The sequence below is a fragment of the Pseudorasbora parva genome, chromosome 8 (assembly GCF_024679245.1).
Source record: "Pseudorasbora parva isolate DD20220531a chromosome 8, ASM2467924v1, whole genome shotgun sequence".
Taxonomy (NCBI): Eukaryota; Metazoa; Chordata; class Actinopteri; order Cypriniformes; family Gobionidae; genus Pseudorasbora; species Pseudorasbora parva.
The window spans coordinates 43,998,809-44,023,924 of NC_090179.1; the positions used below are offsets into that span (position 1 = coordinate 43,998,809).

General features: G+C 39.8%; 4 protein-coding genes and 1 non-coding gene across 17 annotated transcripts in view; 3 read left to right on the forward strand and 2 right to left on the reverse strand.

Annotated features, from left to right (window-relative positions):
- LOC137084873 (diacylglycerol kinase delta-like) overlaps positions 1 to 12,747 on the forward strand; it is a 73,852-nt gene extending 61,105 nt beyond the window's left edge. For 4 of the 7 annotated variants that reach the window (XM_067451405.1, XM_067451409.1, XM_067451410.1 and 1 more), the window contains 7 exons: positions 430 to 584; positions 3,693 to 3,801; positions 3,880 to 3,972; positions 4,060 to 4,182; positions 6,877 to 6,994; positions 8,316 to 8,446; positions 10,234 to 12,747. In XM_067451405.1, the coding sequence (XP_067307506.1) occupies positions 430 to 584; positions 3,693 to 3,801; positions 3,880 to 3,972; positions 4,060 to 4,182; positions 6,877 to 6,994; positions 8,316 to 8,446; positions 10,234 to 10,323 (819 nt within the window). In that variant the 3' untranslated portion in view covers positions 10,324 to 12,747. The remainder of the gene's footprint in view (positions 1 to 429; positions 585 to 3,692; positions 3,802 to 3,879; positions 3,973 to 4,059; positions 4,183 to 6,876; positions 6,995 to 8,315; positions 8,447 to 10,233) is intronic. The other 3 variants (XM_067451407.1, XM_067451406.1, XM_067451408.1) reach the window with 3 other exon arrangements.
- LOC137084878 (complement C1q and tumor necrosis factor-related protein 9) overlaps positions 1 to 25,116 on the reverse strand; it is a 367,307-nt gene that overhangs the window by 78,508 nt on the left and 263,683 nt on the right. The gene's annotated exons all lie outside the window — the stretch shown is intronic.
- On the reverse strand, positions 17,464 to 17,535 carry trnag-ucc (transfer RNA glycine (anticodon UCC)). Its single transcript has one exon. It is a non-coding gene; the product is annotated as a tRNA-Gly (tRNA).
- Positions 17,516 to 22,024, forward strand: ilkap (integrin-linked kinase-associated serine/threonine phosphatase). Of its 7 annotated transcripts, none has more exons than XM_067451892.1 (11): positions 17,517 to 18,017; positions 18,303 to 18,342; positions 18,469 to 18,572; positions 18,701 to 18,812; positions 19,231 to 19,337; positions 19,412 to 19,505; positions 19,585 to 19,672; positions 20,529 to 20,662; positions 20,730 to 20,849; positions 21,291 to 21,372; positions 21,606 to 22,024. In XM_067451892.1, the coding sequence occupies exons 4-11, from the start codon at positions 18,715 to 18,717 to the stop codon at positions 21,744 to 21,746; spliced, it is 864 nt and encodes a 287-aa protein (XP_067307993.1). In that variant the 5' UTR covers positions 17,517 to 18,017; positions 18,303 to 18,342; positions 18,469 to 18,572; positions 18,701 to 18,714; the 3' UTR covers positions 21,747 to 22,024. The 7 variants fall into 7 exon arrangements, with proteins under 7 accessions (XP_067307992.1, XP_067307991.1, XP_067307993.1 ...); XM_067451886.1 differs by having other exon boundaries at positions 18,469 to 18,568; XM_067451891.1 differs by having other exon boundaries at positions 17,516 to 18,017; positions 18,469 to 18,812.
- zgc:162872 (BAR_ACAPs and ArfGap_ACAP domain-containing protein) overlaps positions 22,899 to 25,116 on the forward strand; it is a 31,268-nt gene continuing 29,050 nt past the window's right edge. Inside the window, exons 1-3 of the mRNA XM_067451400.1 lie at positions 22,899 to 23,311; positions 23,933 to 23,990; positions 24,954 to 25,073. Of these exons, the coding sequence (XP_067307501.1) occupies positions 23,259 to 23,311; positions 23,933 to 23,990; positions 24,954 to 25,073 (231 nt within the window). The 5' untranslated portion in view covers positions 22,899 to 23,258. The remainder of the gene's footprint in view (positions 23,312 to 23,932; positions 23,991 to 24,953; positions 25,074 to 25,116) is intronic.

The window sequence follows — 25,116 nt, forward strand, 5'->3', positions numbered from 1 at the left end:
TGTGATGGGTAGGTTTAGGGGTAGGGACAGTGTGTGTGTGTGTGTGTGTGTGTGATGGGTAGGATTAGGGGTAGGGACAGTGCGTGTGTGTGATGGGTAGGATTAGGGGTAGGGACAGTGTGTGTGTGTGTGATGGGTAGAATTAGGGGTAGGGACAGTGTGTGTGTGTGATGGGTAGGATTAGGGACAGTGTGTGTGTGTGTGATGGGTAGGATTATGGGCAGGGACAGTGTGTGTGTGTGTGTGTGTGTGTGTGATGGGTCGGATTATGGGTAGGCAGAAGTGTAGTGTGATACGGCGTTGATAAACACGCTATAAAGCGATTATGCATCTTGATAGAGCGCCAAAATGGCAGACGAATTGGCCTGTCATACACACACCATTTCATGAGATCAGTCTGGACATCACTCAACTCTGTCTGTGTTTCAGGCGTTTGAAAACACTCTGAAGTCATGGGAGGATAAACAGAGAGGAGAGATTCCTCGGCTGCTTTCCCAGCATGCATCACAGCCGGAGGTCGTTTCTGAAGAGGAAACCTCTCAGATCAGCCTGTTCGGACAGGCGGCCGGGGCGCTCATACACAGGTACACCAGTCAATATATATATATATATATAAATATAATAGGGCTGAACGATATTCTGTTTTAACATCGACATCGCGATGTGCGCGTGTGCGATAGTCCCATCGCCGAACATGCGGTGTGAAGGGTAGTAGCCCATGGTGTATTAAGAGAACGGTAGCACACAGTAAACACGAGTGTGTTGCTGGAGTGACATGCACGTTCCGCGAGCCTGCACTGTGATTGGTTCGCTGTGCCGCTGCTCACCGCTCACAGCCAAACATTCACTGCTAAAATGCGCGACGAAGAGGATCCGAAGAGGGAAAAAAAGGTTTGTACCAGAAATCATCTTTTTGGGACTATTTTGGCTACATAAAGGAGGATGTTGAACAAAAAGAGGTACTTTGCATGGAGTGTCTTGTGGCCACAAAACAAGAAAACACCACCAATTCGTCTGATCACTTAAAACGGCACCACAAAGATCTTTACGACGAATACAAAGCAGGGCTCGACATTAACGCTTGTCCAGGACATGTGGGTGTTTTGAAGGGACAAGTGAAAGAGAATTTTACTTGACTAATGAACAAGAGCCTGATTAAAACAAAAATTAACTAGCGAATCACCAAAATGCAAGAATGTTTGTGCATTAATTTAGTGTAAGTGGCGATCGATTGTGGATAATATATAATGAACTGATGATAATAAGGTCACGCTGTTGACGCTCGTGCAGCCTCTCGAGGAGAAATCACAACACGAGCGTTTTCCTAAACACCATCACGACTGAAAATGACACTGATTTCATATGACAGCTCCATAAACAACTAATTAACATTCACTTAGTCACTTACATTTTAGATGCAATATTTAGTGTTGTTGTTCTATTTCAGCAGTAAAAATCGTTCACAGCAGACCCGTAACACGTCTCACACATAGCAACAAGTGTGAACGATTCAGCGTTTGAATGAATCGTTTGAATGAACGACTCAGTGACTCACTTGTTAAGACGTTCACCTGCTGCCACCTATTGGAGGTTTAGTTTCATGTTTAAACATACTTTCCAACATTTATTATTGTCACTTGTAATGAAGCTTGCTTATTAGTGAAATTATTAATATCACGGAATGGTAATTATTGACTTTAGCCTGGATTGATGGCTCTCAATATCGCAATATATATCGTTGGGGAAAAAATATCGCAATGTAATTTTTTTCCAATATCATGCAGCCCTAAAATATAATGCTTTTCTAGCTGGCCTTCCAGCATGCACTATCAAACCCTTGGAACTAATCCAGAAGCAGCGGCAAGAGTGGTCTTTAACGAGCCGAAGAGAGCGCACGTCACGCCTCACACACACACACACACACACACAGAGAGAGCACATCACGCCTCTCTTCATCAGACTGCACTGGTTGCCAATGGCCGCTCGAATCAATATCAAGGCACTGGTGCTCGCCTACAAAACAACCACTGGCTCTGCACCAATATACCTAAACTCGCTTGCTCAGACTTACACACCCTCCAGAAGCTTGCCTTCTGCGAGCGAACGGCGCCTCGTGGTGCCATCCCAGAGGGGCATGAAATCTCTCTCAAACACTCACACACACACACACACACACACACACACACACACATCCCAAAGAGGCATGAAATCGTTCTCGCGGACATTTTCCTGGACCGTTCCCACCTGGTGGAATGACCTGCCGATCTCAATTCGTGCTGCCGAGTCTGTAGCCATTTTTAAAAAACATCTTAAGACACATCTCTTCCAATTGCACCCGACCAATAAAGAATAGCACTTAACTATCCAATAAAATTTTCTATTTGTTTGTCTCAACAAAAAAAATTGTTTGTGTACTGCGCTCGGTTAACTGAGACTTCTTACAGCTCTTGCAGGTTGTTGGCCTTGTTTGTTTAGTTGCTTCTATTGCTCTCCCCTTTTTTGTAAGTCGCTTTGGATAAAAGCATCTGCTAAATGACTTAATGTAAATATATATATGAAGAGTTCAGATGCAAAAGCCTCTAAAAGCCATTTTGGTCAAAAATGAGATAACGATAGTGAGTGAATGCTCTCCGCATATAGTATAGGTTCATAAAATGCATTACGGCGGTCAAGGGATTAGATTTTTTTTAATCTAATTAATTACATGTGCCAATTAATTTATCGGATTAAATAAAAATGGTGTTAAATAAGTAAAGCATTTGATTTGATTTTTTTAACAATTCATTTTTAAAACAAGTACAATCAGGCACAAAAGAGCTAAATACAGGATAAAACACAAAAAAAGCCATAGGCTTATTTCCATTGTGGTCCTCAGAGTTCAAAATAGACGAGCAGTTCATACTGGGAATGAGATCAACACAACACACAACCGCATACACATATAATACCTCTAAAATCAAAGACATTGGACATAATTTGATTCAACATGTAATTTATTACACATAAACTTTTAGACTTCTGACCATGGGGCTTACATTAATTCACATTTTTGGGTAAATTATACCTTTAATGGGTTTGTTAGTAATATGGAAATATTAAATACGTTTTTTAATGAAATGATACTCTAAATAATAAACTGGAACTGCCAGTTGGTGGCAGTGAATGTTTAAATGAGTAAGTCATTGAATTATTCCTTCATTTGATTCGTTCAAATGCCTGATTCATTCAGGAATGGCGTAAATGGCTCTCTTTATGATTGAATCATTGGTTCACCCGATTGATTCACTCAAATCACTGATTCATTCATGAATTAAGTAAATGGCTCTCTTTATGAACGAGTCACTGAATCATTGATTCACTCAAACCGCAGATTCCTTCAGAAACTAAACGCCGCTGTGTGTTGCTCGGAGACACTCAACAGTTCTTCTCTGGCTTTATGGGTTAGATATTTTCATTGGCAAAATTGAGCAAAAACAGACAATATTGTATCTAAAGTATAACACAATAATAACTTTTTACTTATTGAACTTAGGTTAAAAAAAACTCATATTTGCACTTCATCATATTCGAGACTGCAGTGCTTGTGTGATATCGGTGAACTGTATAATGATAATATAAATGTGAGACAAACTCACACAGGGGCAATTATTTAATGAGTGTGTCAAATCAACAGTGTGTGTGTGTGTGTTTAGTATCAGGGAAGTGGCAGAGTCTCATCACACCATCGAGCAGGAATTGGCTCATGCGGTCAACGCCAGCTCTAAAGCCATGGACCTGGTGTACGCCAACAAAAGCAGCGGGGTGAGTGGTGTCTGTCAATCCTGACGTGATGTCTCTTTAGGTTCAGATTCAGAGGAGTGTGTGTGTGTGTGTTTGCAGGGTTTGACCTGTAACGTTGTGATGGAGATGGTCAGTAATGTCAAAGCTCTGCACAGCGAGACCGAACTGCTTCTGGCGGGAAAGATGTGCCTGGTGAGTGAAGCATAATATAGATAAAGTCTCAGTATTAGATGAAGGCGGAAGCCTGAAGGCTGTGTTTGTGTGTGTGTGTGTGTGCAGCAGCTGGACCCTCCTCAGAGAGATCAGCTGAGCGGAGCGCTGGCTTCTGTCACGCAGGAGTTACGCAGACTGACAGACATCAGCTGGCTCAGTCAGCTAATCGACCCGGCCGACGACGACGAGGTACACACATACACACACACACACACACACACACACACAAATCTCATCTAGTGTTCCCAACGCCATTACCTCCGTCGTATAAGGTGAAAATACCGCCGTGATCATAGATATATACATATATTCCTCATTATTGCCTGCACGGATCGGTCAAATGAGGCATCTACATAAATATATCTATATGATCACGCACGGTTTTGACCTTCTACGACCGATGGCGTTGGGATCACTAGATGAGATTCGTCTGATATGAGGTAAAAAATAACACAAATACTGTTGTGTTTCTCACAGAAACCGATCGTTTCGTGTCTTAAGACATCAGTGTGTGTTAGGGATGGGTACCGAAAACCGGTATCAAATGGGCGCCGGGGAATTTTTTAAAAGACCGTTGTATCGATAAGCTCGGACGTTATCGGTTCTGCTGTCTGTACTTTTGAAAAAACACGTGACGAGAGAGAGAGAGAGAGAGAGAGAGAGAGAGAGAGAGAGAGCGAGAGAGAGAGAGAGAGAGAGAGAGAGAGAGAGAGAGAGCGAGAGAGAGAGCGAGAGAGGGGGAGAGAGAGAGAGAGAGAGAGAGCGAGAGAGGGGGAGAGAGAGAGAGAGAGAGAGAGAGAGAGAGAGAGAGAGAGAGAGAGAGAGAGAGAGAGAGAGAGAGAGAGAGAGAGAGAGAGAGAGAGAGAGAGAGAGAGAGACGCAAACGACAGCCGAGGACAGAACCAAACATTCAAACATAGCCTGGTTACACTTTAGATCTGTGATAGTCTGATTTTATTTTAGATTTTGGCTTCCAAAGATTATAATTATAATATTTATGTCTAGCGCAACTTAATTCCCTTTGCAGCAACGCTGTCATTTCTCCCTATAACTCAAACATAATGACAGAATCAGCACGATCAGGGATTGTTGTAAAATACAGTCTAGCTACTGTTGGTAAATTGTGGGACGCGTTTAATAATAAAAAGAGCGATTAAAAGCACAAAAATGTGCACAGGAGGTTGTTCCCAAGTCGGCGCGCGCTCCGAAACGGCCGCAACGAGACGAGCAAATTACACTTTCGGTTTCACACTCGCGTCTAAACGATCAAATGTCCACAAACATCTGTGTCTAAATGACCGGCTTGGAGAGTCTCTTAAACACAGTTTGTCTAAAATGGACGTAGTCATTATGGTTATAGTCGGGAGAAAGTGTAGTGCATCTGCCTATTATCAGTCGCCTATAGATCTGCACATCTGTCTTAAAGAGGCAGCGGTGTAAATAAACATGCTGACGAATTACTGCGAATTAAACAACCAAATGCAGAGAGAAAATCACTCACAGCTCTTGAATGAATAACCTCAGCTTTATTAAGCATTCATTTATGCTATCTATAATAAACTATGCAGTGTTATTTTACATTTGATTACTAGAATTCTTCCTGAAATTAAAGCACTGTGCAGGCCTATATAATGTGTATATATATATTTATTTATTTATATATATAAAATCTCAAAAAGTACCGATAAGAATACCGTTAAAGTACCGGACCGATAAGCAGTATCAGTAAGAGTAGTAATACCGTTAAAACCTTAACGATACCCGTTCCCACGAGCCGCAGGGTTTAATATGGATTCGTATGTGTGTGTGTTTTTTGCTCTCATAGAAATACACCCCACTGACATGCATTATACGAGCAACGGATTAAAAACGGATTTTTTTTTAGTTAAAAATCTTCATTTGTGTTCTACTAAAGAAACAAACAATAATATTATATTATTACTAAAATAATAATATTATATTATAATTACATTTTATTGTAATTAAATTTTTTATATATATATATATATATATATATATATATATATATATATATATATATATATATATATATATATATATAAATTATTTTAATAAATTATCTTATTTTTGTATAAAAAAAAAATTATAATATATTTTAATAACACTATTGTGCTATAAAATTAAAAAAGAACATTTGCCTTAATTTCTCCATTTTTAAACAGCAAGCCATCATGCTTTTATTTTGATGGGTTGCCCTACTTAAAATTATAATAATATAATATAATAATTAAATATACATATTTCTTATTTTATTAAATAAATTGTATTTTTATACAAAAAATAAATATATATATATATATATATATATATATATATATATATATATATATATATATATATATATATATATATATATATATATTAATAACACTATTATACTGTAACTTTAAAAAAAAAAAGAGTGATACAATTTATTTTATTTTACTGTAAAATTTAAATTAAATGTGTCTTAATTTCTCCTTTTTCAAACAGTAACTCATCATTTTGACGGGTTGCCGGCAAATAAAAATATATACGCTGCCGTTGTTATTTTACACACATGCAGCTCATAACAGTGGCGCATATATTTATTTAATTATATTGCTGCTTGCATGATTTGACAACCGCACTTAGCCATAATGGCAATATTAGTTTTATTTTACATTTATGCATTTGGCAGACGCTTTTATCCAAAGCGACTTACATTGCATTCAAGGTACACATTTTTACATTTTTGTCAATTCTTGCTCTCCCTGGGACTCGAACCCTTGACCTTTGCGTTGCTAGCGCCATGCTCTACTGTTTGAGCTACAGGAAAGCTACATTTTGAAATATTGTGCAGCCCTACTGTATTCCAGTCTATTAATGTGTGTTTGTGCGCAGGGGCAGCTGTCTGATTTCTCCAAGCGGAGTCGTAGCGCAAAGTTTCGCCTTGTGCCCAAGTTTAAGAAAGACAAAAACAACAAAAATAAAGAGACGTGTGCCGCCCTCAACATGCCAGGTATAGCCTGAGTGTGAGTGTGTAATGCGTGTGTGTGTTCTCCGAGCCTCGTCCGGGTGAATGTGCATGAGTGTGTAATGCGTGTGTGTGTTCTCCGAGCCTCGTCCGGGTGAATGTGCATGAGTGTGTAATGCATGTGTGTGTTCTCCGAGCCTCGTCCAGGTGAATGTGCATGAGTGTGTAATGCATGTGTGTGTTCTCTGAGCCTCGTCCGGGTGAATGTGCATGAGTGTGTAATGCATGTGTGTGTTCTCTGAGCCTCGTCCGGGTGAATGTGCATGAGTGTGTAATGCGTGTGTGTGTTCTCCGAGCCTCGTCCAGGTGAATGTGCATGAGTGTGTAATGCGTGTGTGTGTTCTCTGAGCCTCGTCCGGGTGAATGTGCATGAGTGTGTAATGCGTGTGTGTGTTCTCCGAGCCTCATCCGGGTGAATGTGCATGAGTGTGTAATGCGTGTGTGTGTTCTCTGAGCCTCATCTGGGTGAATGTGCATGAGTGTGTAATGCGTGTGTGTGTTCTCTGAGCCTCGTCCGGGTGAATGTGCATGAGTGTGTAATGCATGTGTGTGTTCTCCGAGCCTCATCTGGGTGAATGTGCATGAGTGTGTAATGCGTGTGTGTGTTCTCCGAGCCTCATCTGGGTGAATGTGCATGAGTGTGTAATGCGTGTGTGTGTTCTCCGAGCCTCGTCCGGGTGAATGTGCATGAGTGTGTAATGCGTGTGTGTGTTCTCCGAGCCTCGTCCAGGTGAATGTGCATGAGTGTGTAATGCGTGTGTGTGTTCTCCGAGCCTCATCTGGGTGAATGTGCATGAGTGTGTAATGCGTGTGTGTGTTCTCCGAGCCTCGTCCAGGTGAATGTGCATGAGTGTGTAATGCGTGTGTGTGTTCTCCGAGCCTCGTCCGGGTGAATGTGCATGAGTGTGTAATGCGTGTGTGTGTTCTCCGAGCCTCGTCCAGGTGAATGTGCATGAGTGTGTAATGCGTGTGTGTGTTCTCCGAGCCTCATCTGGGTGAATGTGCATGAGTGTGTAATGCGTGTGTGTGTTCTCCGAGCCTCGTCCAGGTGAATGTGCATGAGTGTGTAATGCGTGTGTGTGTTCTCCGAGCCTCGTCCGGGTGAATGTGCATGAGTGTGTAATGCGTGTGTGTGTTCTCCGAGCCTCGTCCGGGTGAATGTGCATGAGTGTGTAATGCGTGTGTGTGTTCTCTGAGCCTCGTCCGGGTGAATGTGCATGAGTGTGTAATGCGTGTGTGTGTTCTCTGAGCCTCGTCCGGGTGAATGTGCATGAGTGTGTAATGCGTGTGTGTGTTCTCTGAGCAGTGAGCACGTGGGGTGTGGAGGAGGTGGCCGTCTGGCTGGAGATGCTCTGTCTGTCGGAGTATAAGGAGATCTTCATCAGGCACGACATCAGAGGACCGGAGCTGCTCCAGCTGGAGAGGAGAGACCTGAAGGTGTGACGCTTTACCTGTGCTGTGATCAGTGTTGCCACTAGGGCTGTCCGCAAATACCGTAATATGTGTGCTTTCACACACAACCGTAACGGTCCCGGGTCGAGTTGACACGTGACATCCGGATGTGACGCAGCCTAAGCGCCGCCATTTTGGCAGGCAGTCAGGGGAGCGGTAGAGCTAAAATGGCGTTGTAAACAGAATGGGTCACGTGACCTCCGGAGCTCTATAATGGCGAGCGATCTCAGCTTCAGCGCGGATAGTAAGGAGCTCCGTGGTCTCGACTTGTGTCCAGTTTGCACACATTTTTGCTTGTTTCATTTTAGTTTCTTTTGTATACGAACACTCTCTGCGTTTAAAACACCGACCAGCTCTTCTGGCACTGCAGGGTTGTATTATTGAAAAAACAAGCTCTAGGAGTCGCACGATAACTACGTAGACGTTGCGGCATTAGTTTTGGCTTTTGTTCACACAGCGCTCGTCCCGGATCGAATCCCGCAATGTTACTAGGTCCCCGACCCGGGTTCAATTCGGTAATCAATCCCGGGAATATTGCGGGTCTGACGTGCAGTGTGAAAGGGGCTATGGTAACTCACAGTGACTTGGATAAGTTACTTTAATCTGGTTTGGAAATAGTAACGCGTTAGATTACTCGTTACTGGAAACAAGTAATCAGATTAGAGTAACGCGTAAATAAGTAACGCATTACTAGCATAACTGGCTGTGATCCAGGGGTTTGCAAACGGGCAGTCCCTGGGTTTAAAGAAAAACAGGAACAATACACACATAAATAATGAAGAGAAGATGAAACTAACTACTTAAGTTTGATTTAAATAAATAACTTAAAATAAATATATAAATGGATTAAAATACCTTTTAGTTTAAATAAATGATAAATACTTTGATTAAAAATAATTAATTTGATTTAAATAAATAAATACCACATCTCACCAGGGTTATTATCATTAACTAAAACCATAATAAAATTCATTACTTACAATAAAATTTGCATTAACTGAAATAAAGTTACATTTATTTTATTTCTGCTAGTTGCCAAGGCATTTTTATTTACTAAATAAACTGAAATTTAAATAAAAGCTATATAGACATATTTTAAGAAAATTGCAACAAAATTACTCAATTTTAGACTAAATTAAAAAGGAAATTATAATAGTATATCAGTCATACTAAAATAACCCTGCATCTAACTAAAACATATATATATATATATATATATATATATATATATATATATATATAATGATACTCTAAACAAGAAACAAAAACTGCCAGTAGTGAGTCATTGAATCATTCATTCATTTGATTCACTCAAATGCTGATTCATTCAGGAATTAAGTAAATAGCTCACTTTATGAATGAATCATTTAATTATTGGTTCACCCGATTGATTCGCTCAAAACGCTGATTCATTCAGTAATTAAGTAAATGGCTCTCTTTTTGAATGAGTCATTTAATCATTGATTCGTTCAAACCGCGGATTCATTCAGAAACAAAATGCCACTCTGGCTTTATGGGTTATATTTTCAATGGCAAAATTTAGCAAAAGTCTAAAATATAACACAATAACTTATCACTAATCAGTATCACATTCGTGCTATTCCTTTAAAATTTTAGGATGGGGGTCTCTCGCACAAAGCGTTATGGCTTCCAAAAGATTAAAAACTGCTGTTATAATCAACAATATTTAGTTATTTACCATTTATGAGAACAGAATGTGTACTATTTAAGTCAAGAATTACAGACTTAAAGCATCTAATGTTTTTTTTTAGGACCTGGGCGTGACTAAAGTCGGCCACATGAAGCGGATCCTGCAGGGAATCAGGGATTTGAGTCGAAACAGCACAGCCAGCGAAGCCTAGACTCTCCGCAGCCAATCAGATGCCTCGTTCGGATGTGACGTAGCTTCACCCGGCCAATCAACCGCTCAGTCACGACTGGGACCAGCCATACTCCGCTCACCACCTCATGGGGACCAACGGCGACTCGACCAATCACAGTGTGCCTTTTGTTCTCCACTGTTGTGACATCATTGCTTCGGGGAACACTATTCTGCTACCTATGAGAACGGGTGGGCGGAGAGTTTGCAGAGTGTCCAAATGAACATTCATCTTTTGAATCAAACTTTAACTTCCCGTTTGTCCTCTTAGATCTATCAATGTTGACTAACTTTCTCCACTTCTGCTGATGTCATCGAGGCCTGGTAGGCGGGGGAAAACCCATACAGCCCACTAGCCAATCAAATCCTGATGGATAACATTAGGCCCCGCCCTACACCATATTTCATTTTTTGTTTCGTTTGGTCTTGATGCTTTTTTGACTCTGTTCAAAAACTAGTGAGCTACAGCATAGACAGCTGCCTTCTTAGGGTGCGTTCACACTTGTCATGTTTGGTTGGATTAAAACGAACCCTGGTGCGATTGCTCGTTTAGTGCGGTTCATTTGAACAAAATTAACTTTTAAAAAGCAGACCTGGTTCTTCTCATCAGAGGATCTGTGTTGCCCATTAGCCGGTACAGACGACGGAACCGCCGTCTCTTTTCTTTCAGCGGAGGAAATCCTGCGGCTGTTTTGAATGTTTTGAACACTTTGAGCTCTTCATGAGTTCTCAGCTGGTAAACATAATGCCACATGTACACTCATAAAATGATGGCGTTTAATCAGCACACAGCGTTGTTTTGAGTGTTCGGTAAGCAGCTCCTACGTCATATAAGCCGACCAACCAGGCTGTGAGCGTCTCCCTGAGCCTTTGGTTCGGTAACTTTAGGGTCGCTGTTAAAAATGCCAGTGTGAACGCTAAGCGGACCAGGACTATATGTTTTGGTTTTGTTTTTTGGTCCGGACCGAACTACATGTGTGAACGCACCTCTTAGAGAGTCTATTTTAAAGGGCTGGTTCCGTGTTTTTTTTCTAGGCTCGGTTGTGTTTATGGGGCGCAGTTTAACATGTCTTAATAATTTTTTTTTTTTTTAACGCCGTATTTTTCTTCTATTCTCCCTTTATTCCACACCGCTGTCTCCTTTGAGTGGCTCGTCTGCTTCCTGCTTCTATGAAGCCCCTCCCTCTGAAAAACGCAATGGTCTTAGATTGGTCAGATGGCCAAATGTAGTTTCCTGTATTTTGATTGGCTGAAGTGCCAAGCACAGGTTAACGCCACGCCACTTCCCATTACGGGCAGAAGTCACATCTGCGGAGACTAGCGAGGGTTTATGATGTCACCAACCCAGGAAGAAGCTTGTTGTAGTCCAAACCGGCCGTTTTTGTAGGCAATAAACTGCCGTAACTTTAAAAGACAATATCTCCGTTTGCATTGAACTTTCAGCGCTGGAACTTTGCAGATACTGTTTATGCTCAAGCAGCGACATTACACACTAACTAAAGTTAAACAAGTCAAATCGCATGACACCACCCCTTTAATTGGATTTAACATTTTTTTTATTGATTCATTCCTATATTGAATGAATTATAATCATAATCAACATTTATCATACATATGCCACCTGTGGATTTGGCTTAAAGAAGGTAGACGGAGTGCCTTTAAACACTGTCTAATACAAACAGCTCGCTAGGTTTGAGCTTTTGACAGCAGAAAAGCTCATCAACACAGATGAAAAGCATCATGAGATCTTTAACATGTGGTGACAATCAACAGTACTGACCAATCAAACGCTGTGCTCTGCTTTGCCCCGCCCCTCCTCTTCCTGGATGCCTTAACGTTCACATATCAGCCTGAAATCTCTATCTGCTCTGTCTGCATGATCCTGGAATGATCTGAACATGCCAGCCCGAAGCGTTCTGGTTTGGAAAAGCGGCTGTTGATCCAAACACATAATAGACTACAAACAAACGCCACAGCTAAGCACTATCTACAGAGTCTGTAGATACTTACAGTGGAAATCAAAATACTGGGATTGACTTTAGATTCTCACTGTGATGCTGTAGACAGACATCCACTTAATAGTATTTAATGTTCCTTTAAAACAGGTCTTGTATCTTATATGTAGGCTGAGTATTTAAGATTCCCTGGTCTTAAAAGGATACTTCACTGCTTTTTCATATTAAACTGTTATTCCCTTAACTAAAAAGAGTTGATACACACCTCTCTCGTCTCAGTGTGTGCTCTTAATCTCTCTGACGCGCGGTGACGATCTGATAGCATTTAGCTTAGCCCACTAAGCCCAGTTCATTCACTATGATACCAAACAGAGATCAAGTTAGAAGCGACCAAACACCTCCACGTTTTCTCTATTTAAATACAGTTACACCAATAGATGAACGACCTAGTATGGTGACATAAAATAAAACGTAGCGCTTTTCTTAGCAGGGTAAAATGGAACTATATCGTACGGCGGAATAGCACTTCTGAGAGTACTTCGACTCGCCGCAGTAAAAAGTCCCGGCTGAAATATCCTCCCTCACTCTCTTATTTCTGTCAATAGGGGGAGATGTGAGGGAGGATTTTTCTGCCGTGACTTTTTACTGTGCCGAGTCGAAGTACTCTCAAAAGTTTTATTGCGCCATACATTATAGTCCTCCTTTTTAACCCGCTTACAAAAGCGCCACGTTTTATTTTATGTCTCCATACTTGATCGTTCAACTATTGGTGTAACTGTATTTAAATAGGGAGAACGTGGAGGTGTTTGGTCGCTTCTAACTTGATCTCTGTTTGGTACCATAGTGAATGAACTGGGCTTAGTGGCTATTTAGTGGGAGATTAAGAGCACACACTCAGACGAGAGGTGTGTGTCAACTCGTCTTAGTTAAGGGAATAACAAAGTTGAATATGAGAAAGCGGTGAAGTATTCCTTTAATCAGGTGTGACGTGATAAAAGTGTTCTCTTCCATGAATAAGTGCGTTCACGCCATGTCGGAATTACCATAATTATGAGATTTCATTCAAAAAGCCGATTCATTCAGGAACAAAGCATTTGACTGTCTCAATGAGTGAGTCATTGAATCATTCATTCAACCGATTTGTTCAATAAGCTGATTTATTCAAGAACGAAGCATTTGCGTGTATTAACGAGTGAGTCATTGAATCATTCATTCAACAGATTTGTTCAAAAGCCGATTCACTAGGAACGAAGCATTTAAATGTCTTAATCACTGAGTCATTGAATCATTCAATCAACAGATTTGTTCAAAAGCCGATTCATTAGGAACAAAGCATTTGAATGTCTTAATGAGTGAGTCATTGAATCATTCAATCAACAGATTTGTTCAAAAGCCGATTCATTAGGAACGAAGCATTTGAATGTCTTAATGAGTGAGTCATTGAATCATTCAATCAACCGATTTGTTCAAAAAGCTGATTTATTCAAGAACGAAGCATTTGAATGTCTTAATGAGTGAGTCATTGAATCATTCAATCAACCGATTTGTTCAAAAGTTGATTTATTCAAGAACAAAGCATTTGCGTGTCTTAATGAGTGAGTCATTGAATCATTCATTCAACCGATTTGTTCAAAAGCTGATTTATTCAAGAACGAAGCATTTGCGTGCATTAACGAGTGAGTCATTGAATCATTCATTCAACAGATTTGTTCAAAAGCCGATTCACTAGGAACGAAGCATTTAAATGTCTTAATGACTGAGTCATTGAATCATTCAATCAACCGATTTGTTCAAAAAGCTGATTTATTCAAGAACGAAGCATTTGCATGTATTAACGAGTGAGTCATTGAATCATTCATTCAACAGATTTGTTCAAACGCCGATTCATTAGGAACAAAGCATTTGAATGTCTTAATGAGTGAGTCATTGAATCATTCAATCAACCGATTTGTTCAAAAGTTGATTTATTCAAGAACAAAGCATTTGCGTGTCTTAATGAGTGAGTCATTGAATCATTCATTCAACCGATTTGTTCAAAAGCTGATTTATTCAAGAACGAAGCATTTGCGTGTATTAAGGAGTGAGTCATTGAATCATTCATTCAACAGATTTGTTCAAAAGCCGATTCATTAGGAACGAAGCATTTGAATGTCTTAATGAGTGAGTCATTGAATCATTCAATCAACCGATTTGTTCAAAAGCTGATTTATTCAAGAACGAAGCATTTGCGTGTATTAATGAGTGAGTCATTGAATCATTCATTCAACCAATTTGTTCAAAAGCTGATTTATTCAAGAACGAAGCGTTTGCGTGTATTAACGAGTGAGTCATTGAATCATTCATTCAACCGATTTGTTCAAAAGCCGATTCATTAGGAACGAAGCATTTGACTGTCTTAATGAGTGATTCATGGAATCATTCAATCAAATGATTTGTTCAAAAGCTGATTCATGATTTATACTTGAAAATGTCAAATCGCACATCGATAAAACAACAATTTAGATATTTTCTCAGTCTATAATCGCACACCCCTAACGTCACATCTTGAAATTACGGTAATTATGACATGGCTTGAGCACAGCATAAATCTGACGGTTAGTCCTAACTAGCCCTGCCCATAGTGAAAGCTCATTGGTTTTCAAAGGATGATTCAAAACAAGCATTTAAGTGAGCCAAAAACTACTTAGAATCAAAAATATTTGTTGTGTATAAATGTTTTAATAAATAACTAAATCTTTTATTTCACCCTCTGAAGAATCAGGAATAATAATAAACCTGGAAACGATGATTTAGTATGATCAGAATAGATGATTTATGACTTAGAAAAGTCATGGAAATGAATGATATGCCTAGTTCATGTTGGAATAATTACTGACTTTCCAGCTTTTGTTGAACTCGTTCAAGTTTAACGCATTGCTCCCGCGCGGCCAGTCGACGTCATCAAAATGCTGGAGTTTAGGATGTTTCTGTCTTTATTATCACCAGCGTAACCTGGGGCACTTCCTGTTTTTCGAGGTGTCGAAGTGAAATTCTTTGGTTTGGACATGATATAAAGTCCCATTTCAAATGCCATACAAACCCTACAATGTCACAGTCGCCTTGACAACAGGAGATGAAATGTTTTCTATAGTGTTTCTAAAGGCTTTTTTACAAACTCTTCTGGGATCAAACATTGACAAACACGTCTTTACCCTTTAATGCTTCAGCACACTTCATGTGTGTATGTGAGATAGCTAGTCTACATGTTTTCTTGTTAGATATAGTGTGTGTGTGTGTGTGTGTGTGTGTGTGTGTGTGTGTGTGTGTGTGTGTGTGTGTGTGTGTGTGTGTGTGTGTGTGTGTGTGTGTGTGTTTTCTCTCTCTCCTCCAGATACAGTCTTAAAGTCAGACTCATATCATGTCATTCTGGACCCCAGGGTCATCCGATCTCTCTGACTGTTAAATATTTATTTTATTGTTAAGTTATAACTTACATCCATGTGACGTGGTCCATCTTTGTTTTGTTGTTTTATTTTTTTAAATGTTTTTTGTTGTTGTATATAGCCATTGCTAAGAATGTAAAAAACTTCTTACTGTACAGTAAAAACCGTCTGTAACTCTAAACTAGTGTTTTTTGTGTCATCACAGTTTTTGTACTAAACATGAAGAATAATAAATTACATTTAATTGTTTCATTATACTGTAGATATATTTTTTTAATAAAAAATATTTTAATGATTTATTATAAAGTAGATTATATAGTGTATTAATACTGGAAATATATATTTTATAAATATATTATTTTTTGAATATATATTAAAATAATAATAATTCAAAATTAACTTAATAAATTACATTGTACAGAGTCATTATACTGTTCATATATTTTTATTTATAAATAATTGTCTCATTATACTGCACTTGTATTTTATTTATGGTAAATGGACTGCTTTTATATAGCTCTTTTAACAGACCCTATCACCATCCAAAGCGCTTTACATATTGCCTCACATTCACCCATTCATACACTGACGGATTTTATTATTAAAAATAATTATATAATAGTAATTATTATAAATAATACTTTACATTGTATAGTGTCATATATATTTATCTCACAGATCAGGCACCCATTGTTGTATAAAGCATTTTCAAATCTTACTGTAAATTTTTTAAAGTAAACCAATTACAAAAATGCACAAAAAACTCAAATAAGTGCAAATTGCTAAATAATATCTATATGTAAAATAATACAGGGATGTATTACTACTACTGTTACACTGTAAAAAATGATGTGATCAATAAGTTATAATTATGCGACACACACCTGGCCATCCACGTGATGTAAAAGAAAACGTGATTCCTCAGACCAGGCCACCTTCTTCCATTGCTCCGTGGTCCAGTTCTGATGCTCACGTGCCACTGTTGGTGCTTTCGGCGGGGTCAGAGGTCACTCTGACTGGTCCATACGCAACAAACTGAGATGCTCTTTGTATTCTGACAGCTTTCTATCAGAACCAGCATTAACTTCTGGAGCAGTTTGAGCTCCAGTAGCTCGTCTGTTTGATCGGACCACACGGGCCAGCCTTCACTCCCCATGTGCTTCACTGAGCCTTGGCCGCCCATGACCCTGTGGCCGGTTCTCCGCTGTTCCTCTTGGAGCACTTTTGATAGAGACTGACCACTGCAGACCGGGAACAGCCCACAAGAGCTGCAGTTTTGGAGATGCTCTGACCCAGTCGTCTAGCCGTCACAATCTGGCCCTTGTCAAACTCGCTCAAATCCTTACGCTTGCCCATTTTTCCTGCTTCTAACACATCAACTTTGAGGACAAAATGTTCACTTGCTGCCTAATATATCCCACCCACTAACAGGAGCCGTGATGAAGAGATCATCAGTGTTATGGTCATAATGTTATGCCTGATCTGTGTATGTTTTTACATTGCTTTAACTCGTCAAAATAAATTAAGCATTTTTTTTTAGAAGTTATACAAGATTCAACTCATTTTTTAAGTTAGTTTAATGTAATTTAAGTTGAAATTACTTAAACATCCAAGTTGACTGTACTTAAAAATTAAAAGGGAGCAACTCTTTGTTCCTTGTTTACAGTGTACTAACTACTATTTACTTTCTATTGCGCAAGAAGTACTGTAGGTTAAATGCGCTTTAAAAATGTAACAAAAGTGTATTGCGTTGGCCGGGAATCGAACCCGGGTCAACTGCTTGGAAGGCAGCTATGCTAACCACTATACCACCAACGCTTAACAGTTAGCCTAAACTAGCCAAAATCTTTTGACAAAAACGTGATATAATTCCTACATGTATAAAGTGTGTTTGAGTTGCTTTATAATTATAATAACAGCCAGACACATTTATTTCGATGTATTTACTAGTATTACACATAATTTTGAAGATTTCCTTCTCAAATTCATTCGGTTAGCATTAGCTTGTTAGCTGCTGCATTCAAAACACACTCACTTTCACACAGCTCCTCACCTTGTTCTGCTGATTCGCTCTCCTTTACCCTCTAAAAACCAAACAACATGCTTTTGTGATTATCTGTGTCGTTATATATATTTATTTTTAGCATTTATCTGCTAGTGTACGTGTGTCATTTGATTAGTGAATCGGTGTGTGTGTGTTTTGTAGAAGCTAAGTTATAGCTTTTCACCTCAGACTCCATTCACTTCTGGTTCAGAAATGGATTTGTTTGATGATCTTCCAGAACCTACAAATGATCCAGGTGGGTTAATTTACACAAATAATGTAATAATCATAACCTTGTATTCATTATAGGTGTTAATGTGAGGGATTTGGAAAGTTAAATGTAGATATTGGACTAGCTGGCTTCATATTACCAACACACATTTCTACAAAAAATAAATACACAGTAATGTGCTAATTTAATTATTAAAAGGTTGAATTAATGTGCTTATCTTATATATTAGTTCAGACATGTGCTCACATTACTGCTAATATGTTTAGATATGAGTGCATGTAAATTATATGTCTGTGTTTTAAATCCTAGTGAGTCTACTTCACTAGTGAGGATCAAAAATGCTGTCTTGGTAGGCAGCAGCTCACTACATTTTGTAAAATAGTCTGTGTATTAATGCAGATGGCTGGCTTTTGATCCGACACATCTGTCTCTCTGAGATTTGCTTTAATCATGAAGTTTTGTGGAACTGTTTCAGTGAAAATCAAACATCAGGATAAGGAGGAACGAGGTGAGAAGAGGAAGAGAGACGTCAGCTCAGAGGAGACTGAGGTGGAAGACGAGATTCAAGAGGAAAAGAAAGTTTGTAAAGGTTTTCAGCATCCGCACACATTGTGTTACGGACAGAGAGTGTGTTCTGGGTGTGTATGTGTGTGTTCTGAGAGATTGAAGACACGTGATGATAACCGTCTCTTTCTGTGTCCCTGCAGATCTTCCCAAACTGATGGGCTTTGTCTCAGCGAGACGCGGTGAGAGAGAAGAGATGCAAGATGCACACGTCCTGCTTCCAGAGCTGAGCGTGACCAATCTACCCTCACAAGTGTGAGTGACTGCGCGAATCCATCCATCCATCCATCCATCCATCCATCCATCCATCCATCCATCCATCCATCCATCCATCCATCCATCCATCCATCCATCCATCCATCCATCCACCCATTAATTCATCAATCCATCCAACCTCCCACCCATCGTAATCGTTCTTTTGTCCATCCGTCTGTCCATCCATTCATCCGTCCATCCATCCATCCATCCATCCATCCATCCATCCATCCATCCATCCATCCATCCCTCTTCTTTTGTCCGTCCATTCACACTCCCACTCATCCACTCATCCATCCATCCATCCATCCACCCACCCGTCCGTCCGTATGCTAACGTCATAAATCCCTGTGTGTGTGTGTGTGTGTGTGTGTGTGTGTGTGTGTGTGTGTGTGTGTGTGTGTGTGTATCGATGCAGCTCTCGACTTGCGTACTTTGCGGTGTTTGATGGTCACGGTGGAGCTCGAGCGTCACAGTTTGCTGCCGACAATCTTCATCACTCGCTGGTCAGCAAATTCCCTAAAGGTAAAAAACAGATCCTTGTCACACTCATAGCTACAGTAATGAGCTGTAGTACCCATAATGCATCCTGATTTCAGGTGATGTGGAGAATTTGGAGAAGCTGGTGAAGAAGTGTCTGCTGGACTCCTTTCGCCAAACCGACGAGGACTTCCTGAAGAAAGCCTCCAGCCAGTGAGTTCTGCTTCACATCCTGCTGCATATGAAATCAGTCGACTGAGAGCAAGAAAACACTGTGTGTGTGTGTGTTCAGGAAGCCTGCATGGAAGGACGGCTCCACAGCCACATGTATGCTAGCGGTTGATGATGTTCTGTATGTGGCAAACCTGGGCGACAGTAGAGTAAGTCTGAACACTAAACTGAAATTATTTCTATTCAAATTTTATGCATATTTTTTTAATCCATTGGATAATTTTCCGTTGCTTTGAAAAAAAATACTAGCCTGGATGCCAGCCGAACTTAGCGCCGCCCACATTTTTAGGTCGGGAAGTTCGGTCTGGACTCGATCTGTAGAGGAGTTATTATTCATGAACAAAAACTGTTCGTACCAATAACATTGTCAGGGCGATGATTGACAGATTATCACCATGCAGTCTTCACACAGACGAGTGCTTTAATCTAATGCTTAACGCCGTTGCAGAGACTTTCTATTTGTTCCGGTGAAATCACGAAATTCACTCATTTTCGTGAGACTGTCCCACCCACTTTTTAAAACAAAGTTACGCCACTGGCTGTTGTTGAAGAACTGAGATGTGTAGATTCGGCCTGTTATAGAAGATATCGAAAGCGCATTCATTTTAAAAGAGGAACAGAGGACCGCGATCAAGGCATTTGTCAATGGGAAAGATGTCTTTAGCATCTGTAGATCTGTAGCTCTGATTGGTTGTCGGTCTGTCCAATTGAGGTCTCTCCTGGTTGGGTTGAAACGCCCCATAATCACAGCCCAATGGAGCATCAGACTCATATTCTGACTAGAGTTGAGTATGACCACGTCAGGCTAACAAAATACACTCATTTTAAATTATATTCATTATTTTCTCACTCAGACAAAAACTCTATGATTGTTTTATAAGTGATAAAGTCTAAAATTAAACCCTATGGAAAATAATGCCACTATACAAACAAATCTTAAGTGTGTGTGTGTGTGTACGTGTGTGTGTGTGTGTGTGTGTGTGTGTGTGTGTGTGTGTGCATTAGGCAGTCCTGTGTCGTTTGGAGCAGGCTGAGGATTCTGGGAAGAGGAAGTGTGTGACTCTGGCTCTCAGTAAGGAGCACAACCCCACCATATATGAGGAGCGCATGAGGATTCAGAGAGCAGGCGGGACGGTCAGGTGTGTGTGTGAGAGTGTGTGTGTGGTATATGAGTCTTGGTCGTTGTAACGGTGTGTGTGTTTGTAGGGATGGCCGTGTGTTAGGAGTTCTGGAAGTGTCTCGTTCTATTGGTGACGGTCAGTATAAACGGTGTGGCGTTATTTCCACCCCAGACCTGCGGCGCTGTCAGCTCAGTCGAAATGACAAGTGGGTCTAACACCCCCCCCCCCCCCCCACACACACACACACACACACATTGTGTTTTTCTGAAATGTAGGGACATTCCATAGGCATAATGGTTTTTGTACTGTACAAACTGTACATTCTATCACCCTACACTGCCCCAAAACACACACACACTCACACACACACACACACACACACACACACACACACACACACACACACACACACTGCCCCTAAACCTACCCATCACAGGAAACTTCTCAAAAAAACGTCATTTAGTATGTTTATTAATCCATTTTACATTGTGGGGGCCGCTGGCTCACATCTCAGGTTTATATTACATTGTGGGGACAATGTACCACAATGTCCCCAGCAATGTAATATAAACAAGTACACACACACGCACACACACACACACACACACACACAGGATTTTAATGTTTTTTGTGTGTTTTTCTTCAGATTTGTTCTCTTGGCATGTGACGGGCTTTTTAAAGTGTTTTCTGCGGATGAAGCCGTTCAGTTTGTCCTCGACGTTCTAGAGGTGTGTATTCGCTCGTCCTCATATTTGTTAGTCTTTGCTTTGTGTCAGGGTTATTGTAGTTAACTGAAACTACAACCATAAATAGAGACTGTATTTTAAAAAAAATGACAAACACACAACAATAAACTAAATCTTTAAATAAAAATATGAAAATAAAGAATATTGAAACCTATAAAAGTAGCTACTAAAATACCTGCTGTGTGTAATGTATGTAATGTATTTTACTTTTTTAGAATCAAACTGTGGAGCTGAAGGAGGGGCAGAGCGAGGAGGCGGGGCAATTTGAGGCCGCTTGTCACCGATTGGCCAGTGAGGCAGTGAGGCGGGGCAGTGCAGACAACGTCACTGTCATTCTCGTCTCTATTGAGTTCTGAAATCATTCTACACACACACACACACACACACACACACACACACACCATTCAGAATCTCTTCTGTTTAACACACAGATACACATGCCTGCATGAATTCAGAGGTAGTGCTGAAATGAAAATGTGATTTATTATAGAGATATTTGAATCTCAACTTGTTTTTGTTTTTTTGTTGTTGATGTTTTTTTTCCAAAGCAGGGCTTTTGAAAACACTGTGTCAAATGCTAGTATTTGTGCTGTTCGGCATTAAATACTAAATAATAAAATTTTATACAGTCTCACTTTCCTGTGAATGCGCCTGTATGTCTGTCAGTGGATTGTTTCATCATAGGATGATGTCATTTGTTTGTATTTAAAGATGCATTGTGCATAGATTATATAAAAAATCAGCAATATCAAATCAGAAATGGATATACTCTTGAAAGAGCTTTTAGTTGATTTAATTTAGTCCGCAATTAAACTAAACCACATATTTGGTAAGACTTAGTTTTGTTTTAAGTATTGGTTTCTTTATGTAATAGTTTATTTTTTGTTTGATTCATTTCATTTTATTATATTTATTATATTTTATTTTATAAAAAAATAAATAAAATGTTTTATAAATCCATGCTTTTATTTTGAAAATTTGATTTATTATAGATACTTGAATCTCAACTGATCTCAACTTGTCCTTCAAAGAACTACAAAGAACGTTTTATTTTATTTATTTATATTTTTATTTATTTATATTTAGTTATTTTATTTAGTTATATTTTATTTCATTTATTTATATTTTATTTAATTAAGTAATTAATTGTATATTATTTTTATTTTATAAATCCATTATAGATATATTTGATCTTCAAAGAACTACAAAGAAAATTGTATTTAATATATATATATATATATATATATATATATATATATATATATATATATATATATATATATATATATATATATATATATATGTTTTTATTTTATAAAGGCCATGGGACTTTAAATCTCAACTTGTACTTCAAATAACTATTTATTTAAATATTTTATCATTTAAATAATTAATTAATTATTATTGTTTAATTTGTATTTATTTATTATAATACATTTATTTTTTATTTCATGCTTTATTTTGAAAATGCCTGAAAGGACATCCTCTACGTCACGCATGTATCCCGACACCGGAAAAGCGACTCACATCAACATGAACTAACAGCTCCACAGCTGTCATCAACACGGCTCGAGACTACACTCATATATCATACAAAGAACTACAATAAGAACTGCTTGAAATAACCGCGTGCGTTACTGTGACGGTGTGCGCGTCAGTGCGGGCACGCGCGTTATCCCATCAGTCTGACAGATAGAGACTAAAGGAGAGCAGGATATATAATATAACGGCGCATGGAGGAGACGGTGAGGATGCAGATCGTGCATCAGGCCTCGTGCATAAATCTGGATCATGTGTTTGGGTTAAATGTCTAATAGTGCATGAGAGAGACTGAAGCAGCGAGTTTATAACCTGAGACCCTGAGCAGGATGGACACTTTCCTGGACTTTGAGGAATGCATCAGAGACTCTCCTGCATTCAGGTATGAGCATCTCATTCATAACACACATGCATGTAGTTCATCAGTTCATGATGGGTAGTTAACATGACATGCATCTAAAACTATATTGTTAGTAAAAATCTATTTTATCGTTTCAAAACCACAGCTGTTCTAGGGCAGGGTAGTGTATCTGTGTATGAATTATGCATGTGTGTGTGTGGGCATGTTTTTGTGACATATGAGGACACAAATGTGTATAATGCCATGGGTATGACACAGGTATTACAGGAGAGGGTGAAATATGAGGACATTACCCATGTCCCCACTTTTCAAAAGGCTTATAAATCATACAGGAGGAGTTTATTTAGAAAGTAAAAATGCAGAATGTTTCCTGTGACGGGTAGGTTTAGGGGCTGTGTGTGTGTGTGTGTGTGTGTGTGAGTGAGTGAGTGATGGGTAGGTTTAGGGGCAGTGTGTGTGTGTGTGTGTGTGTGTGTGTGTGTGTGTGTGTGTGTGTGTGTGTGTGTGTGTGTGTGTGATGGATAGGTTTAGGGGTAGGGGCAGTGTAAGGGGACAGAAAATACGGTTTGTACAGTACAAAAACCATTTTGCCTATGGAATGTCCCCACATTTCTCAAAAACAAACGTGTGTGTGTGTTGCAGGCAGACCCTGGATAAATGCGAGAGTGATGTTGCAGATCTGGAGAGTCGTGTGGAGAAAGTAAGATGTCCTAGCATGGAGCATTTATTTTTTTCACCTTAAAGTCCACTTATAATGATAGTAAAGTTTTTTTCCCAAAAATATTTGTATTTAAATTGTATAATATATTTTAGTTCGTTTTTGTTATATTATCTAGCTATCTCTCTCTCTCTCTCTCTCTCTCTCTCTCTCTCTCTCTCTCTCTCTCTCTCTCTCTCTCTCTCTCTCTCTCTCTCTCTCTCTCTCTCTCTCTCTCTTCTATCTATCTATCTATCTATCTATCTATCTATCTATCTATCTATCTAGAGGGGGGGGGGGCGAGAGTGAGCCAATCAGCAGCAGGGGGTGTGGTCACTCGTGATGGGGGAGGAGAGAGTGAGCCAATCAGCAATAGGGAGTGTTGTCCCTCGTGATGGGGGAGGAGCGAGAGTGAGCCAATCAGCAGCAGGGGGTGTGGTCACTCATGATGGGGGAGGAGCGAGAGTGAGTCAGTCAGCAGCAGGGGGTGTGGTCACTCATGATGGGGGAGGAGCGAGAGTGAGCCAATCAGCAGCAGGTGGTGTGGTCACTCATGATGGGGGAGGAGCGAGAGTGAGCCAATCAGCAGTAGGGGGTGTGGTCACTCGTGATGGGGGAGGAGAGAGTGAGCCAATCAGCAATAGGGGGTGTGGTCCCTCGTGATGGGAGAGGAGCGAGAGTGAGCCAATCAGCAGCAGGGGGTGTGGTCACTCATAATGGAGGAGGAGAGAGTGAGCCAATCAGCAGCATGGGGTGTGGGCACTCATAATGGCTCCTACATTGAGTGAGCCAATCAGCAGCAGGAATTTGGGTGGAATTTTGACTTATGTCAAAAGATTAATATAAAATGATTCTCTCATGATATTAGCCCTTATGTATATTTCATGTTATATTGATGGCCCTCTTCTCTCTCTCTCTCTCTCTCTCTCTCTCTCTCTCTCTCTCTCTCTCTCTCTCTCTCTCTAGGTGATGAAGTTGTGTGGTCAGATGGTGGATGCGGGTCAGAACTACACCTCCTGCAATCAGCTTTTCCTGTCCGGACTGGCCGAGTTTACTGCGTATCATAAGAACGACGGTGTTATTCTGGTGAGTACAGATCTGTCTGATGAGGTCACGACCTTTGGCCAGA

Excerpts from the sequence above, each read along its gene's own strand:
- ilkap (XM_067451890.1), top strand. The coding sequence starts at position 17,975 with ATGGATTTGTTTGATGATCTTCCAGAACCTACAAATGATCCAG. Across the intron at positions 18,583-18,700 it reads GGAAAAGAAAGTTTGTAAAG|ATCTTCCCAAACTGATGGGC; the intron begins GTTTTCAGCATC and ends GTGTCCCTGCAG. Across the intron at positions 19,673-20,528 it reads CAAACCTGGGCGACAGTAGA|GCAGTCCTGTGTCGTTTGGA; the intron begins GTAAGTCTGAAC and ends TGTGTGCATTAG.